At 47.0% G+C, this 18677-nt stretch overlaps 1 protein-coding gene across 1 annotated transcript in view; it reads left to right on the forward strand.

The window, feature by feature from the left end:
* Window positions 1–362: 362 nt before the first annotated feature.
* The window catches only part of ppargc1b (peroxisome proliferator-activated receptor gamma, coactivator 1 beta), a gene marked incomplete at its 5' end in the record, with an annotated part of 88338 nt that continues 70023 nt past the window's right edge, over window positions 363–18677 (forward strand). Inside the window, one exon of the mRNA XM_084550505.1 lies at window positions 363–443. Coding sequence (XP_084406631.1) covers window positions 363–443 — 81 coding nt within the window. The remainder of the gene's footprint in view (window positions 444–18677) is intronic.

The raw sequence follows: 18677 nt of genomic DNA on the forward strand, positions 1-18677 counted from the left end.
ATTTCCAAGTAAACACATCATGGGTATTAAAAAAATAAATAAAAAAATCATATATCACCTATCTGGGATTATGGCCACATATCTGATGGAAACAGACACACTCTGGGAAATTAGCTGCTCTGACATTGAAGGTAATGTAATTCTCATTTTACAGTGGGGCTCCGGTGCATTGACCCCTGGTGGCCCCCCGCAGACCCCACTTGGACGAACCGCATGACTGTAAAGTGTTGGTTTGTTGCTGTGTGTGTAAAGGTGTGAGGGGGGTAAACAGACGCGCCCCCTACAGGCCGCGTTCCCCCACTGCTCCGCCTCCGCCTCCTATACTCCACTCTCTGGCTCCGTTTCTCCTCATTCACTAGAAGATGGCGGACTGCGCTCCACTATTAGATGAGGAACTCTCGTCCTTTGTCTTCAATTACCTGACAGAAAACTCCGGCAGCCAGGTAAGATGTCGGCCTCTTTGGACGCGCGGGACCTCGGGCTTTGCAGACCGGGTCGCCTCTTCGCACGTCGCCGGCCGTGGCGCGCGCTGTGCCCCGGTTGATGCGAAGCCTTTCGCCCGGCTTGTCAGCAGCATCTCTCCGGCAACAGTGCGGAGCCGGCGTCTCGGTCCGCATGCATGCGTGGAGAGTGTGTGTGTGTGTGTGTGTCCGTGTGTGCGCGTGGGCAAGGTCTGGCTTTCATGTGTGCTTCTCTGGAGGAAATGTCATCAGCCATCGGGGGATTTTGACGGATGAAAACGAATAAATGTTTCTGTGATGGCGCTGGAAGCGGAGAGCGGCCGCTCGGGGAGGATTATTTGGTATGCAGAGGGGCGCTCTGGAAACTTTTGACGCATTCTTGAGGGAAGTTTTCATTTCATTGCCGGAGACTTGGACACGTGGTTCGCCTTGAACGCATGGACTTGGCCTGAGGACTATTATGATATTACGACATTATGATACTAAATCCATTGACTACAGGAGCGATTGGCTGTAAAAAAAAAAAAAAAAAAAAAAAAACGTGCAGAGAAAATTCTTGTGTCTTTTAGTGTCTGCTTTACGCGTGATCTTGGATGTTTTATTTTACGCGTACACGTTTCTCTCTCAGAATCGAAGCAGATGTTTGATAAATCGTCCCTTTTTGTGGCAGCACTGCAACACACGAGTGCTCTGTAATGTTATTTATCCACTTGGTTGTAAGCTGCTTGCCACAGCACCGCGGGCTTAGCTGGGGATCTCTGGATATCTGTGTTGGATTTCTGCAGGGCGCTTCAAAGTTGAGCGGCTCGCACCGGTAGTCAGATCTATTTATTAGATGGTCGTTCTTCAGAAACAAACAGTGATCAGCTGAGAAAGTTGGTGCGTTTTTTTTTTTTTTTTTTTGTTGTTGTCTTTTTTTTCGGTTTTCGTAACCGTTTGCGTAAGCGCCTGGCAACGGTTACAAAACCTTCGCCTGGTTCACACGATGTGCTCTGGCGAAAACGAAAACACCGGCTTGTTCGGCTGCGCGTCTCGCGGGTTGAGGTGGGCAGCCCGGTAATCGACGGTGTTCATGTTGGAGGTGGTGGGCTTTGGAAGATTTTTTTTTTTTTTTTACCCCACTGTATTCCAAGGAAGCGCAAAGACACCAAATCGCGTTCGGGAATCTTTGAATTTAAGGAATTCCTGCCTCGCTGACCAATACGCATCAGCCTAAAACTTGAATTAATAATTTAAACGAATTTACATGATGTTTTATTGAATTCGGCACACATTCAACACACCGTCAAGCACCTTTTATTATAGTGTACTCGCTTTTGTAACAGAATCCCTACATAATCTCCTTCCAAGGCAGCACTCGCAGGGCGGGGGAGAGAGACGTTTACCACTTATAGAAGTTGAGATGACATCAAAAGGGAGTGATGCATTCAACGTGAGATGTGAGCCGAATGTTTTAGGATGAAGCGTTTAATAGGACAGGCTCCTGGTTGTATAATGTGGCATGCATCTTGCTGCACAAATGGAAGGGAAGTATAAATTAGCGGATTTTCCAACCGGATTGACTTTAGCGAAAAAAATAAATAAATAAAGAAAAAAAAAATCCAAATTCTCACGCGAGAATTTTATCAAGTCTAATCTCCATCTCCCTCCTCTGGCTTGCAGAGACTTGGGATTATCACCGTTCACCCAAAAACCCACAGTCTCAGCCGTGTGTGTGTCAGTGGCACCGCGGCGTTTACTGCACCATGATTGTGATTGTTATTGCTCTGATTGCACGGTCATCAGAGGATGTTGTGTTGGTGGCGGCGGTGGGGAGGTGTTGGGGTGAGGTGTGTGTGTGTGGGGGGGGTGTTATCTGTCACAGCTGATTGGCAGCTTAAGCAGGTTAATTCAGTGTGCGGTGGGATCCAGGGAGTCTGTGGGCTATTTATAAGCTGCAGCAGGGGCATGCGCTTCCACAGGACGCACACAGTAGCTCCACACTGTACACACATGCAGGACAGAGATGAACTGCATCATGTGACCCCCATCCCCCATTCCTTAAAGATTTAATAAGGAGATAAATATTCTCCTAATTTGATAATAAATGACAGTAAAATCTTATTGAATAACACCGTCATTGCACAACCACAGCACGCGCTTTTTTCACACGACCTCATTTGCATGCCTTTCTGAACTGCCTTCATAATGCATTGGTGTGTGCCTGTGTGTCACGGCGCCCAAACAGGCTCCTAATATTCCCACGGGAGTCGCTCACACATGCACACGTGGCTCGCAAAGTCACCCTCCGAAAGCCAGACATCACCGAGCACGCGAGAGCGCCTTCGTCGGAAAGGCGAATGCCGATTTGAAATGCTGCACAGGGCGTCGAGAGCATGTCCGTTTCCCCCCCCCCCCCCCCCGAGATGAGGCCGTAAACACCCTATAGCGTCTGCGAGGAGGTGGAGGTGGATGTGGAGAGCCGCCGTGTGCGCTGAGATCATTTCAGCAACCTCAAAGGAAACTGTGTGTTCCCGTAGTAACGTAAATGGATGTGAAGTAAAATCAAAAAAAGAAAATTGCGGCCTCCGTCCTCCGAGGCCGGATTGCTGCAAAGTCCTTGAGTGGCACCGAAGGGGAAAGATAAAGTGCAACTTGAATAAGGAAAAGGGAAAAGAAAAATAAATCAGATTGTACATTGTATGGCCTTTTAAGTTCTTTCTTCATGTGTAGTCTGATAAGGTTATCTAGTCTACAAACGTTAATATGTTAATATTTACTCAGGGTTATAAGGGCTGGCTGGTGGCTTTCCCTTGCTCTCTCTCTCTCTCTCTCAGTGTGTGTGTGTGTGTGTGTGTGTGTGTGTGTATGGCTCTCGCCCCTGCCGGCTGGTTATTGTAATACTACGCTATCCTCGTGACTGGAGTTACAGAACAGGGCCTGCTGCAGTCATGTGAGTTGTAGTGGAGGGAGGGAGGGAGGGAGGGAGGGAGGCGTTAACTCTGACGTAGACTGGAGGGACGGCAGCCCTTCCTCCTCCTCCTCCTCCTCCACCTCCCCCCCCCCACCGCCTAACATGTGACTCCTCTGCCAGCGCTCGCTCTTACACATGCGTACAGTTCACAAGCTCGCCGTATTTTCTCTCATTTCCATTTCCTGTCTCTTTCAGACACACTCTTCACACTCAGTCTGCCCGTCGTCTGTCTCATCTGCCTTTTATCACGTAGTTAAGTGGTTTTTACGGCGCGTGAAATCGGCCCGGTTTGAATCTGTTTGCGGCCACTTTTTGCAGAGTCCCCCTGGCTTTGCTTCGTTTACTTTCATTTCCACGTGATCACATTCAAATCCACGACAGGACACCGTCAACTTTCTGTTAGTATTTGAACCTGTGTTGCAAAATGCAGTCTCCGGCTCCATCTTCAACATACCCCCTCAGTGTTTACATCAAAGTCATATGCAGTGGCCCTAAGCGCCGTGTCAGCTCTCATGTGGACAGAGCCGCTCGCTGGCGTTGGAAGCGTCCGATCCTCCGACCGTTGGCCCCATGCTCACGTGATGTCAGTCGGTGCACTGTACTTTCAGAAGTCAAATAAGCAGTTTTCACGTCATCGCTCTGTCTGGCTTTTTAACAGAGTGTGCACACACAGCTTCTAATACAGTACTACCAAAACCAGATATAGAAATTTTAGGAACGACGTCTGGTTTCATAACCCTGCAGCTTCTTGGTCTCTGTAAAGACCGAGACTGGCCTTCTCTATAGCCTCCACTTTGATTGAGTTGTGGCTTAGAAAGACATTTTATTATGTTACGCCGCTGTTGGCTTGCTACTTCGATGGTGCCGACGACATGAACTTGAAACAACCATACTTATGTCTAAAAAGCTTAACCAACTGGATGAACAATAATAACCATCCAGTGTGGCTCTGGCCTCTCATTTCATGTTGCGCCGTCTTCAATGACTCTCAAGGATAATCTGGATTGCCTCTCTCTGCCTTTAGCCCAAACCCTAACATTTACGGTGCAAACGACATGCAAATAGCTTAAAATGCTTTACGTTTATACACAGTTCTAAGATATCTTGTACAAATATTTGTTTTTGAATCATGCAAGTGTGATGGTAGCCCCATCCCAGAGCGGTACACCTCCAGAATGGCTCCTGTAGGGAACATTATGTCTTTTTAAAGGAACAGGAAAAGTTCTGTCTCCAGCTTTATGACTGGACTTGTTGAAAAGTTGTTTCAGATTGCTGCTGGTGTATGAAAGCTCTTTACGTGGTAATCATTGACCGGCTGTGGAGGGCCAGTCTGGGTCCTGTCAGGGGATTGACTCTGGGAAGATCAGGCCGACTTAACGTCAGTCACCACATCCTGCTGTAACAGGACTCAACCAGCCACAGGGCATATGCTAGTAAAATATTAGCTGTGGCTCATCTGTGGGCCTGCTCTGCTGTTCAGCGCAGCGGTTAGGCAACCTCGCCTCTACAAAGAAAGTCACATGGAAATTTAAAGCGCACGTGTTGGTTTGCAGGGAGAAACGGTCGACTCAAAAACATTTCAGAACATCAAGAGTACGGTGAGACAGACGTTTGTCGTTCACACCGGTCAACTGTTTGCGCTTTGAAGTTTATTTTAAACTTCTGGTTTAGAGGTCAAGTTGTCGAGTAAGAATAGCGGAATCAGTTTCTTGACAGGGGTCGTAAAAAAGTTATTGCAGTGTACTGAGTTATTCTTTGCTGCTGTTTACTGAGAAAAATTTGGCAGCATCCAAAAAAAGCTCCAAACGACGAATTGATGAATAGTTGGATGTTGGTTGAGAGTTAGAGAACTCAACAACTTTGGAAAGGTTCGCCAAGAAGACATTGTTCCCAGACCTCAACTGATGAATTACTACTGTCACGTTTGACTCCTTTGGGCCCCAGGCAGCGTGTTACCATCAGACTAATCAAGATAAATCTCTGTTCTTAAGTGTTTAATATTTTGATTGCATCTCTGAAAGAAACGCCCACATCTACCACAATGGAAAACTTAATAAAGATTAATCCATTAGTGTGCTGCTCTGTGGCGCTATGGAGCCAGTCAGCACTTTATCCTTTGACCGTGGTGTCTGAGCGTGGGTGTGAATGTGTGTGGACGAGTTACGTAGCAGACAGTCGCCTCTCATCCCCGGCCATCAGGTGATCCTATCCAATTTCAGATCGGAAGTCACACAGTCCCTTACTGACCACGCACCGCTTGTCAGCTGGATTTGGCTACAGCGAGAAAAAAAAAAGCACTTTTAAAGGTTTGTTTACGTCATGAATTCTGGTTAATTTCCATTTTAATGACATATTTCTACACTCGCGGAAACCATGGTCATGAGAGCCAAAAATAACCAAGGCAAGGAAGTAAGATGAGGCTGATAACGTGTTTACTCTTAGTGTGAAAACCTGACTGATGGTTGAAAGTGGCTGTATGTTATGAATCATCATGTATACACCAATCAGCCACAACATTATAACCACAGAAAGGAGAAGTAAATAACACTGACTGTCTTGTGACAATTCAATGTTCTGCTGGGAAACTTTTGGACATTCATTGGTGTGGATGTTACTTAGACATGTAGCACCCACCTAGACCAGACCAGGCACCCCCCAAGGCCAATGTCCATTCCCTGATGAGTCACCACAAGGGAGGCCTCCACAATATTAGGAAGGAGGTCGTAATGTTATGCCTAATCGGTCTGGTTTAGACTGCAAGAAGTTTAGGCTCATCACTTTCTTGGCGTAGGCGAATAAATCGGATTTAAAGTGGACGGTGACGGAGAAGAGTGAAGGGTCTAGACAGCCAGGTAGGCAGACAGGCAGACAGACAGGCGTATAAATAACAAGGCTTTGAAGTTCCACCCAGGAGTGATGGATACAGGTGTTATTGGCAGTGACTGGGATTTACACTGAGCCAGGGACAAACAGAAAGACTCTCTTCGCCTACATCTCATCTATCACCTTCTCTTTTCGCAGATTTAAGCTTTTTTTTTCTCTCCCTCGCTTTCTCTTATAGGTTTTTATTTATCATTCTGCATTTTATCCCCTCCCTCCCCATCCTCTGCCTTTATCCGTCACACTGTTTCTTTTCGGTCCGTCTTGAGTCGTGATGTGCAGTGCTGCAGTGCAATGTGTTCGGCTTGCAGCCCTACAGTGACTCACCTGTCCCTTCTGTCACTTTGTACCGGGTGACACGCACACATACAGTCACACACTGGTGAGCTTCTTCACGAGATGCATGCACTGTAAACAGTATCCAAAATTGCATATGCAAACTTTGCATTCACGTAGCGGAGAGAGCAGTTGACTTTATATTTCCTTGACACAGCCGGTGCAGCTTGGCGAATCTCCTACAGATCAGTGGTGGAACCTACAGACTGAACGGGGCAAAGGTCAGAGTGTCAAGACATCATGTCAATAGAAAGAACAGAGTGTTCCCCCTGAACATAATCCCGGTAATTGAGATAGGAGGGTGCAGGAGGGATCGTTTTGGACTTGCCCTGAGCACCGCCGCCATTGTCGTGGCCGTCTGCGTTAGATTTACGGCATACATATTGCATCATTGCGTTGTCTTTGTTGCGAAGATGAATGGCGAGGCGTTCAATCGATGAAACAGACACGGCTTCGCTCTGTTGCCGCCGGAATTGACTCGCCCGGGTAATGTTTCCTATCCCGGTGCTGTGGGAGCCTGATGGTTGCTGTGGTGCTGCACCAAGGTGCCAAGTGGCGCTGCGAGCGTGCTCGACTATAAATGTGTGGCTGATCCTCGTCGTGTCTGTGTGCGTCAGTGTGGGTGTTGGGAATATGGCTGCTTCCTCCCAAATCCCTCTGAGGTTCATCAGGCATCCGGCTTAGATACTGACCCCCCCCGTGGGGACTGTGTGTGTAAGCGAGGCTCATAAACCGCATGTGTGCATCCATGTTTCTGTGTGTCTGCTGTTGCTAGCTAGCATGCTAGCAGAGGAAGGTGAGGGGTCTCTCAATAATTAATTATGTGGCGATTCGTCAGCTGCTCACTCGGGCCTGCTTGGCATCAACAGTCGTGCTCACGTTAGGGCTGCAGGATTAAATGAGGACGATGCTTTTCTCATTGATTTTCACATTTCTGTAAGAACGTCCACACAAATAACGCCTTTAGAATCTTCTTTCCCCATGAGATCTGTCAATTAATGTTAGTCGATGCTTAAGGCCGGCCTCAAGCAGTGGGTCTGCTCCTATGTGCTGGGTTATGCTCAAGGGTTTTCCTTCCACAGTTGACCTAGCTCTTGTTGTGGGGACTTCGGGCTATGGGTCTGTAAAATGTCTTGGGACAACTTGGATTATATTGCTGCAACCCCTGTAACCCAGGGGTTTCAAATTGGGCTGTATGTGGCCCCTGAAGGTTTTTTTTTTTACACTTGCATGACTCGTTTTAGTTTCCGTTCACTTCGCTCGCGTACAGTTTTTCATAACGCGGTTTTATAATCCGCTTACGCATCCCAGGAGGTTTGTACACCCTTAATTTGCCGCAGCAGATCTTCCTCCCTAATCAATAGATGCTCCCATTGATTTCATTGTGATTTTATGGACATTTAATGCGATTCATTTTGCAGTTCATAATTACACACGGGAGAGATCCCGCTAAAGATATCCAGATACAATAAGCGCTCGCTCGCAGTGGTGGAGCGTTGCCACGGTGTGCCCATCCATCATGGTAATTTGTCCTTTGCATTTTTTTTTTTTCCTCCTTCATTTGGCTTTATCTTTGGACTCCTGTTCAGAGCACACGAAGGCTCTGGCAGCATTAACCTTTGGCCTGGTTTTCAAACGGGGATAAACAGGGCTAGCAAAGGCTTACTGACCTGTATGGTTTGGGGCCAGCTGCAGGCACTCAATACTTCTTCATTAGATTGGTTTCCACCAGGAAGACTGTATCAGGCTACACCTGAGCCTGGTTTCTGCTTCTCTTTGGCCTATTTTATGCAGCTTCTTCCCAGTCACAGAATCTAACAAGACTAATTTGGGCTAATTATGATCCTTTGGTGGTACTAACCCTAACCCTAACCCTTGGAAAAGTCAAAGGGTTGATACAAGAAACTGGCAGCTTTTGCAATCGTACCAATTCAGTTTGCATCCTGATATCTTGCATGCACTAGTCAGGGTTTTCTAAACTGTTCTTCTTCCCTTGAGGTGAAACAGCGCAGTAGCACTCATCCGTACCAAGCATCCAGCACGCACACCCAGCTTTAGAGCTTGTATTATAGTGAGCGGTACAAAGATACAGATATGGTTGGAGAAAGGAGAGGAAGAGATAAGGAAGGGAATGAAATCCCAACAGCACGGAAGACACTGGCGAGGAGGAGTCTCATTGGGTATTCATCGGCTGCCTTTTTGCCGTCTTAATTTATATGAAAATCTATTCGGTTTGTCGCCGCGTTCCAGGTTGTTGCCGCGCTCGCTGTGACTCAAGCCAGAGTGGGATGTGAAGATGTAAATTTCTCCTCCATCTCATCTCTCTCTCTCTCCAGGCTATGGTTTTAATACAGATTATGTGGTTTATAGTCAGTGCTGTGATTCACCGTTATCACCTCTCATCATTCCCCGTGCTTTACGGCGCATTCAGACCAGGATTTATAATGCTGCTTATTTATTGTTAAATCATCATTTACATACCACTTAACCTTCGTGGCCCACTGTCAGCGACCAGGTGATCAAAGTCATTTCCATCTTGCAAATCCACCAAATCTTCAATGGCTCCAGGTTATTTTAAAATATATTTTTGGCTATTTTCTTTCCAGCGTGGAGTCTGCATTGAACATTTAGCCAGAATCTGACATTTAGTAGATTCATGTTTGGTCGATTAAGCAAGAAAATTATCATTAGATTACTTGACAGAAAAAAAAAAAAAGTGTTAATTGCAAAGCCTAATCTAGGAGAACGTGAAATGAGACAGGCTCTGGTTCATTTGTGTGGATACATCTCGCGGGGTAGCTCACGGGATTCTCAAATAAAGGTCGTTTAACAGGGGCAGCGTGATTTCAGGTAATGTTGCTGTAGCATCGGGGAGCTGGTAAAGGTCTGCGCTCAAGAAGGACTTTGACCAACTGGGTCTTTACACACCACATAGATGGAAGCAGCCAGTAGGAGGCCTAAAAGAATAATTTGCTCTGTGATCCGTAGTGTGTTAATTTGGCCGTGTCCTGCAGCCTTTCCCATGACTTTAACATCTTGTGTTTGCCTTCTTATCATCACGCCCTGGATGAATTGATCCAGTGTAAATACAGCCAATCAGGTGCCTGTCTGTATTATCCTCAGTTTCTTCTTCAGTGGGTTGATACCTTGTGTTAAATATCCATTATTCATTGCCTGTACAATGTCATGCAGGAGATGAGTGTGCATATATATTGCCGCTGCAAAAAAGAAGCATGCCAGCGTACTTCATCTAAATTCCGCCTCACATCTCTGCCTGTTTCCTTTTTCCTTTCCCCTGGCATGTATGTTGACACATATGTGCAGATGCGTATGTGTGTGAACACCACGTGTCCTTAGCTAACCTTTATTGGCCATTTGTATTCATCACAGGAGCCCTGCTGCTGTATTGATAGTGTCAACACGAGCGCGAGGCGATTTGTCATTCTTCGCACATGCACACCCGTGGTCGCCCGGTATCTTTGCGCAACACCTGAGGGAGAGAGGAGAGGTTCGGAGGAGAGGGGGAATCCAATCTCACCCAGCAGCTCAGGGCTTTGTAGGGAAGCACGTGGAGGCCCAGCGGTCGCCGAGCGAGCCGGTTGCCCTATTTCTTTAAACCTCTCCTCTGTTGCGTGATTTATCACGGGTGGGGGGCAGCCATCAGGGAGATGTCTTATTTTAAAGCAGGAACGGCAAACCGAGGGCTGAAATCTGAGGAGATGAGAGGCAGATGAGATGAAAGAGATCCTGGTAATCAACGTGTTTGTGTTGCAGAGAGTCTGATGTTAGTCATATCTCCATGATCTGTACAAGAAGTGGCATTTGAAGTATTAAAGTGGTAGTAAAACTGGATTGATTTGGGGAATGTGGAGTTTGCACTGTGCATAACGATGTAAGTTTACAGCTGCATAAAATAAAAGTTCCTCAATTTTTGCCGGCATTTGACTCTATGTGCACCGTCTACCAACTGTAAAAGTGTTAAGGAGTTAAGGATTGCTGAACATTTGTAATCCCTTTAAAGTTTGTTTTTATATTCAGGTGTGAATGAAGTTTCAAAGCGGATCCGTAGCTGTAAAAACGTAGGGCTTGTTAACTCTCTGCTACGATTGAAAAATGGGACTTTGACACTTTCCGCTGTTGTTAAACTTGAGACTTTGATTTGGAGTGACACCGTAATAAAACGCGGAAGATGGACGAGGGTCGTGCGCGGGGCGGAGGTGTAAATGCTGCTCCGATATTGGTTTGGACTCGGCCACTGCCCACACAGCGCAGGCCTCCATCTCTCTCTCTCTCTTCTTGACGTCGTGCCAGTGTTTTGCCCCCCCCAACTTAACCGTCAGACAGATCGAGTTGTAAAGATGTCTGGGCCGTAGATGGGCAAGTACCCAACTGTACAAACACATCCTCAGTCCTCCCACAGTGACACTATAGCCTGCTGGACCGAAGAGGTGACGCGGACATAAATACGAACATGCTGGTAGTCTGCCAACAAAAATATATAGACCACAGTGTCTTCCCCCTTCCAAAAAGCCACTGGTCCAGCGGGATTACTGCGTGTGATTATGACTGTTGCTCAACAAGCTGGAGGATTACATGGTTCTGTGGATTCTTGACGGCTATCTGTTGGGGTTTAAGCAATTTGTGACCCAGTCTCGTCTCAGGATTTAACCTCTGGGGGGCAGAGTTTCTGGCCGTTTGATGACCCAGTTGATATATGGTTAACTGATATCTTAACTACCTTTAACTTTACTTCTGGCTAACTTTAGATGCAAGAATGGAGTTGAAGTTGAGAGACGATGTCTAAATCCAAAGAGTTTAATAGCAGAAACCTCTACAACCGCCTCTACAATGTCTTCCTCCTTTGCTATCCATACACACTCTTTGATTGCATGCCCGCCCAAACACGATTGGCCAATACTACTCGGACTGTAAAGATAAACCAGAAATTTGCCGACACCTCGTCCTCGTCTGTAGTTTCCTAAAGTCTTTCCTTGTCTTCTCCTAGAGTCGACTGGATTCAGTCCAATAAATCTTTCTGTCAAAGTTAATGTAGTGTGGAGAGGGTAGCTGGTACCTTGTGTTCTCTACTCCAGAAATGTTCTGGTCGTCCAACGCTGCCATAAACTCCCTAACCCTCTCTGGAAGATTTTTCACCTTGAAGCTGCCTCCAGGAAACTTGTCTACCACCTCACCAAACATCCATGCTAGCTGCAGTAAAGACACACTGTGAAAACGCAGTGAAGTTCTACCACACAGCAGACATGTTTAGTCGCGTGATTTTGGTTCCTCTTCCTGCAGCTTTGACACTATCCTACCCCCACTATAGTGTAAGAAGAAGCAGTCTTCTTTTTCTTTTTTGCGAGCTAACCATACTGTCTATATAGCCAACCGCCTTAAAAACAGAAGAGGAAGAGGACGTTTTGGCACTATAGGGGCGTGGTTTTGGTTTATGGCAGGCCTAAAAATGAAAATAACTACGAATGATTGGACTTGCGCCAAGCCCAATGCCTGAATCAGCCCCATTACGGCCTCCTGATACCGATCGGGGCGTCCATACATGGATGTGTCCAATAGCAACCGCAACAGTCGTAGTAGAGGCAAAATAGAAGGCCAAGCAGCTGCAACAGCAACATTTAAGTCGGTTACAGTAATTGCACCAATATTAGTACTTTGGTTCTTTAGCGCTGTTGTATATTGCAGTAGAAGTTGTGTACTCACTGCTTGTACTAATTGTGAACTGGCACAGCAGCATGGTCGTAGTAAATGATAATCATCACGTGACTCTTTTGTTGGTTTTAAGAGTTGGACACACAAACTGTTGACAGTCCCAACAGAATGACAGTTGGTTTATCACTAAAGGAACCCACACTGAACTGACAGAGGCGGGGGGGGGGGGGGGGGTGCATGAGGGAGAGGAAAGGGGAAAGGGGGGAGAGAGACGTGGAGATACAGTTCATGTATGTGAGAGAGAGAGAGAGAGTTCTCAAGGGCACTGGTGCAAATGAGAGAAAAGGTTAAAGGAAATTTCCATGGCATGTTGTAAGTGTGCACGAGAGGGGACAAGAGGACACCACACACACACCACACACACACACACACACACACACACACACAAATGCCAGCATGGCATAGAGCTGTGGCAACCAGGTGCCAGGGGAAGGCAAGCACAGACTGGTGTGAACATGCATTTTACACACAAACACATACTTTGGCGAGCCGCCGTTATCTAGAAGCGCAGCCCTCCGCGTCCAGTAGAACGTTATTTGATACGGTTCAGCGCAGTAACACACACACACACACACACACTCTCTCTGAGCGCTTCTCCCCTTCCATTACTCCACTTTAAAAGCCATTTGTCGTTATTTTTAGCCGTTGTTGCCTCCTCGGATGAAAGGCGCATTAATGTGTGTGTTGCGTGTTATAAATAAGTTCCTCGGCGCAGATGTGCACGCGTCACCGCTGCATCAGTCACGATCGGACTCGCGCATGAAATCTGGTCCGACCGCAATTAGCGGGAGAAGTCCACGTGGGCTTGGATGTCGCCGTTTTACTCAATCACAACTACAACCGTCAACCCGGCGATTATATCTCCAGCCAACAGACATTATCAATTACAAGCCCCGGAGAAACTTAGTAACTGCACACTAATGCACTAACTCATCAGAGCTTAATAAATTGCCCCTCTGTAGGGCTCCAAAATGTAATAAACCCCGATATTGCGATCTATTCTCGTGATAATGTGACGTAATTTCATGATAGCTCATAATGATAAGCACATTAGGGTGGAGCTGGCTGCTTCGCGGCGACGGGCTCAGGAGACTCCTCCGCGGCTCGGCGATGGAAAGTTTAGAGGTGTGTGTTCTGGTGGGCTGTGTGTGAGTCATGCATGTCGGCCGTAAGCAAACAGGCTTCTACCTGCATATAGCCCAGGTAGGGAGTCCACCGGGACACGTATACAAACACAATGGTGCAGGGAAACACGAAAACACACACTTAAGCCTTCGTGCCATGCGTGGCGTGTAAGAACATGTTAACGTTTTAAAAGGCATCCCGCCCGTTTGGTAACTTTCCACTGTCGCCTTCTTCTTCTTCCCATCTTTTCGGTGTGTTTTTCTTCTTCTTCTTCCACGTAATATCAGACCACGGTTTTCTCTCTCTCTGTCTGTCTCTCTTATCTCTCTCTATCCCTCTCTCCCTCTCGCTCGCTCATTGACCTACTTCCCAAAGGCTGCTCGGGCTTGCGTGACCACAGAGCTCAGTGCTACGGCGATGGCATTACACACACAGTGCACACATGCACGCGGTAATGCTTACACGTCCATAATTACTGTCGCACACGCGTTCGCACGGGGCACGAAAAGTCAAAGACGCGGAATCACAGAAAAAAAATAATTTCATTTTAAAATTGTCCCGAATATATTCGTCCAATCGCATCATATTTTCAGTTTGTCAGGTGCACTAGTGTCTAATTCAACAGTCCTGCACGAAATCTTTCGATCTGACATGATTCTGTTATTTCGGCAACGCAGTTTAATGGCACCGCGTTCGTTAAAATATTCGTCCAGCCTTTCTGACGCAGTTTCCACAAAAAGCTGAACATTAGAACGGCCGCGAAGAGATGATTTAGTGCACTAGTGTACCTAATGAAGTGGCCGGTGAGTCCATTATTACTTTGCTGTCACTAAATATGAATGAATGCTTGACCACTCATCCCAAAACTGATTTAATCCCCCATGTCTTCGACTCCAATGTCCAGTGTTATTAGCAGATTGGCAGTAAGATTGAGTCAGTTTCGTTCGGATTTATTTGCTTTTTTTTTCCCGATTAATTCACAAAATCTAAAGTTTTAGCTTTTATTGGGGTTTTCTCGATTTTCTAAAAAAAAACAAAAAAACGGGAAGAACCCATTCCACGGGAGAAAGCCACCTGGCATCTGTTGACGTGAAGCCGCTGCAGATGCCTCGGAGAGCGACTCCAATAACTCGCGTTCACTTTGGCATTAATTGCCACAATCACAAAATTGAGACCCGTCCGCGGGGGGGTTTCAGGTTAACGAGGAAATGATTTCTAATCAACTCTGACTCGTTCTTAGCGTGCGCGCTCTCCCGCCGCGTCTCTCTCTCTCTCTGTCACACATCCTCCGCCTGCGTAGCCGCTGAATATCCGATCCCCCCCGTCAACAGATTAGAAATGAGTGGCGTCTTGTTGATTGCACTCGGGAAAATATTGACACGCCCATGCTGGAGTGCGTCGCTCCTTTCTCCTTATCGCCCTCTGCTTTCATTGTTTCCCCACGGCGGCGCGGCGAGGCGGGGGCGCTGTTGACACGAGGCATCTTGCTGGTGTGATGCAATACGTGTAATAAGCTAAATTCCTCCGCGGTGAGTGCGTGTTTGTTTAATGCGAGCGTGCATCTGCAGGCATGTCGTACATGAGAGAGGCTTTAGTTTTTATGTGTTTTGGAGTGTGTTTTTGCGGTGAGGCGTCTGGGCGTGGGCAACTACGTGCATCTCCTGTTGCTGCTGCTGCTGGGCGCTAAACGTTAACGGAGCATTGACAGTTAAACAGTTGAGCATCTGAACGGTGTTTAAACTGGTTTTATTGTCATCTTTATTTCTATTTTTGTGGGATGACTCTGCATCAATGCGGAGTTTACCTCCGTAGGGCTACATAGAACCTCTGCTCCTGGACAGACGACTAAAATAAGTTGATAAGTTGAAGCGTTTGATTCCTCCCTAGAATTATTATATTTCTAAACCGTCGGAGCAAGGCAGTACATCATTTCGAATATTTTTGATTCACTGGGCTCGAATAGAAAAAACTTTTTCGATAAATTTCCTGCAGGCATGAATCTATTTTGTCTGTTTAACTAATAAAGATGCTTCTCGGAGGCATCAATTCTGTCTTCCCCTGGATCTCTGGGCTTAAATAAAGTATTGATTTAAGTTGAGACAAATCTATAAACGGTCCATGCCAGCTTTTGCTGCTTGACTGGAACACAAATTAAAAGTGTTAGGGTTTTATTCCCATTGTGAGTATGAGTGGGCTCGTTACCCGCTCGCCCGCCTCTACCTGAGACCCCACACACAGGGATGAGTGAAGTTATGTCTTTGGCCATTTTGCGCCTTTTATTGGACAGTTGTCAGTGGAGACAGACAGGGAGCAATGGGGCTAGAGACCCACGCCTCTACTTTTTCCTCTCAACTTTTCTCTTGGTGTAAAACTCCAAACTTGAGTTTTTCCTCCGTCAGTTCCGCGTACGCTTCCAGATTCGGTTGCAATCACACGGCCGCCAATAAGAAATGACTGCCGCGCCCTCATGATCGAGCCATCCGTCAAACGCCGTCGAACGCGAGGTGTCGGGTGATGAGAAAATTGTCGACGGGATATTTGTCAGAACAAGATTTGTAAATGCGAGTGGTTTCTTTTTTTTTTTTTTAGACCTGCACGATACAAACGCGCCGCCGTCTGTCAGTCACCCAGCCACCGCAGGACAGCTGTGTACGTGTTTCAAGCCCTGAAGCTCTTTTTTTTTTTCAGTCTGTCTCGTTCAACACACCTTTCTTTCCTGTTATTGCTGTTATCTTTCATCCTCTCTCTCTCTCTCTCACTCATGCTTCATGCTTTCCTCTCCGCTCAGCTCGACTCGTCTTTCCTCAGCAGCCCCTGACCTCATTTCATCTTTACGCTTTTCATTTACTCCCCCTCTCCTCCGTTCTCTTCCTCTCTGTTTACTGTATTCTCGTTTCCTGACTTCTTTGATGCCCGCTCTCTATCTATCTATCTCTCGCTCTCTCTAATGCTCCTCTTTACTTCCACTCGAATATCCCTCCGCCGCTGCTCCCACGTACACCAACACTCGCCGTGTGCAAGCACAAGCGGCCACAAGTGCCTGGTGGATGTTTTGTCAATCAAATGTAATATTTAGTGTGACGCCGCTGCGCGCTCTCGAGCACGCACTCGGCGGACGGACGAGGAGCGCAAACGCCGACCGAACGGCAGGCTGAGAGCCCATCGACACGGCGTGAAATACAGAGAGGAAGGAGTGAGTCTGGGAGGCTTCATGGTCTGATAGCTTATCGATTCCTCTGCAGGTGATTGCAAGAGGAAGGCGATTTGGGAGAGGGGAGGGGGGCTGGGGGGGCAAAGGGAGAAAGTAGACAAAAGAGACGGACAGGTGAGAGAGATAGTGAAGAGTGTCATTGCATACGCAGAGGACAGCCGATGCCGCAACAACCCACTTCTGCGAGATAGATTATTGAGAAAGAGAAATAGCGCTGACCTTTAGTCCGCCTGCTATGAGCTGCGTGGAGTCTGTTTGGAAATTGCCTTTCTAGGAACTGAGGGCCGGTCGTCGGGTGCACTCACTGTGTCAAATGAAAATCGGGAAACGGCTTCGAAAGTCATTGCGATGTTACGAGTCATAATCACGTTTATTTGACTCCATGCCTTCCTAATAAAAGTTTTCACGGCACAGAGGAAGATGAACGTTCTAGGTATGTGAATAGTTAGGCGCATGTTTCCAGCCACAACATTAAAACCACTGACAGGAGAAGTGAATAACATTAACCATCTCATCTTGTGACAGTTCAGTGTTCTGCTGTGAAACTTCTGGACCTGGCATTCATTGGTGTGGATGTTACTTAGACATGTAGCACCCACCTAGACCAGACCAGGCACCCCCACCCCATAGTAATGACCCTCCTTGATGGCAGCAGCCATCCCCAGCAGGATGCAGCCACAAAAACACTTTAGGAACAACTCAAGAAAACATGAAGAACAGCACAAGGTGTTGACCAGGCCTCCACATTCACTAGATCCCGAACTGATCAAGTATCTGTGGGATGATCCTCAAAGGCTCCCCCCCACTAACAACCTTCACCCTCAGGATTTTGCACTTCTGGTTAGCTGGCAAACTGCATTTTATGCAATGAGAATAAAGTTTAAGGACTGAAAGTAATCCAGAGTTAAAGATTGTTAACTCTGGTTAGTCCGCGAATGGAAACCAAGCTAATCTGTAAGCCTTAGAAAAGCAACGTTTCAGGTGCTAGCGGCCTGTCCAGGCTGAGGACTAACCATTTATGGCCATGATTTCTGGTGCAGTTTTAACTGGGCTAATCAGTAAAGCCCCGGGAAGCCCCTTATGTCTGTTCTAAAAAGAAGCAGAGCAAAGACGAGCTCTGGAAAGTCTTGTCCTGCATAGCAACGCAGGCTAATGGCCATGTTTGTCTTGTGACACTGTCGCTCTGCAGTTGATCACAAGCAGTTATCGGATCGTTCGCAGACTGAACGGTACATCCTGAGTCTAAAGAGGAGTCCTGTAAATCCTCAGTTGGTCCTCCATTGAAGTTTAGGCACATGAATGAGCCTCGGTTGGTAACCCTAAGTCATGCTGGTTGGAAGGCCCTGTTCAGCCCAGTTTGGCTCTGAGTCAGAACAATGGGAAATGCTGTTTTATACTCAGGTCAGAGCCAGGCCTGCCTCCCCTCTTTTGTGGCTTTTATGTGTGTTTGGGTGGTGTTACTGCCACATTGTCTAATAATGTAGTGGACCGCCTACTGGGAAGACTGAATGATCACCCTGTATGTGTGTGTGTGTGTGTGCGTGTGTGTGCGTCCTCTGGTCCCATTAGAATGGCAACCTCGGCCCGGTTCATTAGTCCCGTTGCCAGCAGCTGAATGAGGAGCTGAGCACCTCGGAAACCGGCGGAGAAAAGCTTTCTGGACCTTTCTGTGTTTTAGTCACGGCCACCAGCGCACCAGAACACACCGCTAATACAGATTTTCAGCCCACGCTTTATTGTCTGCAGGGACGTGCTCACTCTCTACCACAGGTGCTCTTCAGATTCTGTTTTTAGCGTTTTCCGTCACCCGGAAGCAGTCATTTTAGCATGCAGAGGTGTACAACAACAGAACAGAGAGCTCTAAGGTGATGTAATACCTCTCGGGCAGCCATATTGGAGGCTGCCAGCTCTTAAACACTGGCAGTGGGATTGTGTTTGAACTTGTGCATCTCATTTTGTGCAGGAGTAAATTTGGGTTTCTCTG

This window comes from Chelon labrosus (genome assembly GCF_963514085.1).
Source record: "Chelon labrosus genome assembly, chromosome: 8".
NCBI classification, from domain to species: domain Eukaryota; kingdom Metazoa; phylum Chordata; class Actinopteri; order Mugiliformes; family Mugilidae; genus Chelon; species Chelon labrosus.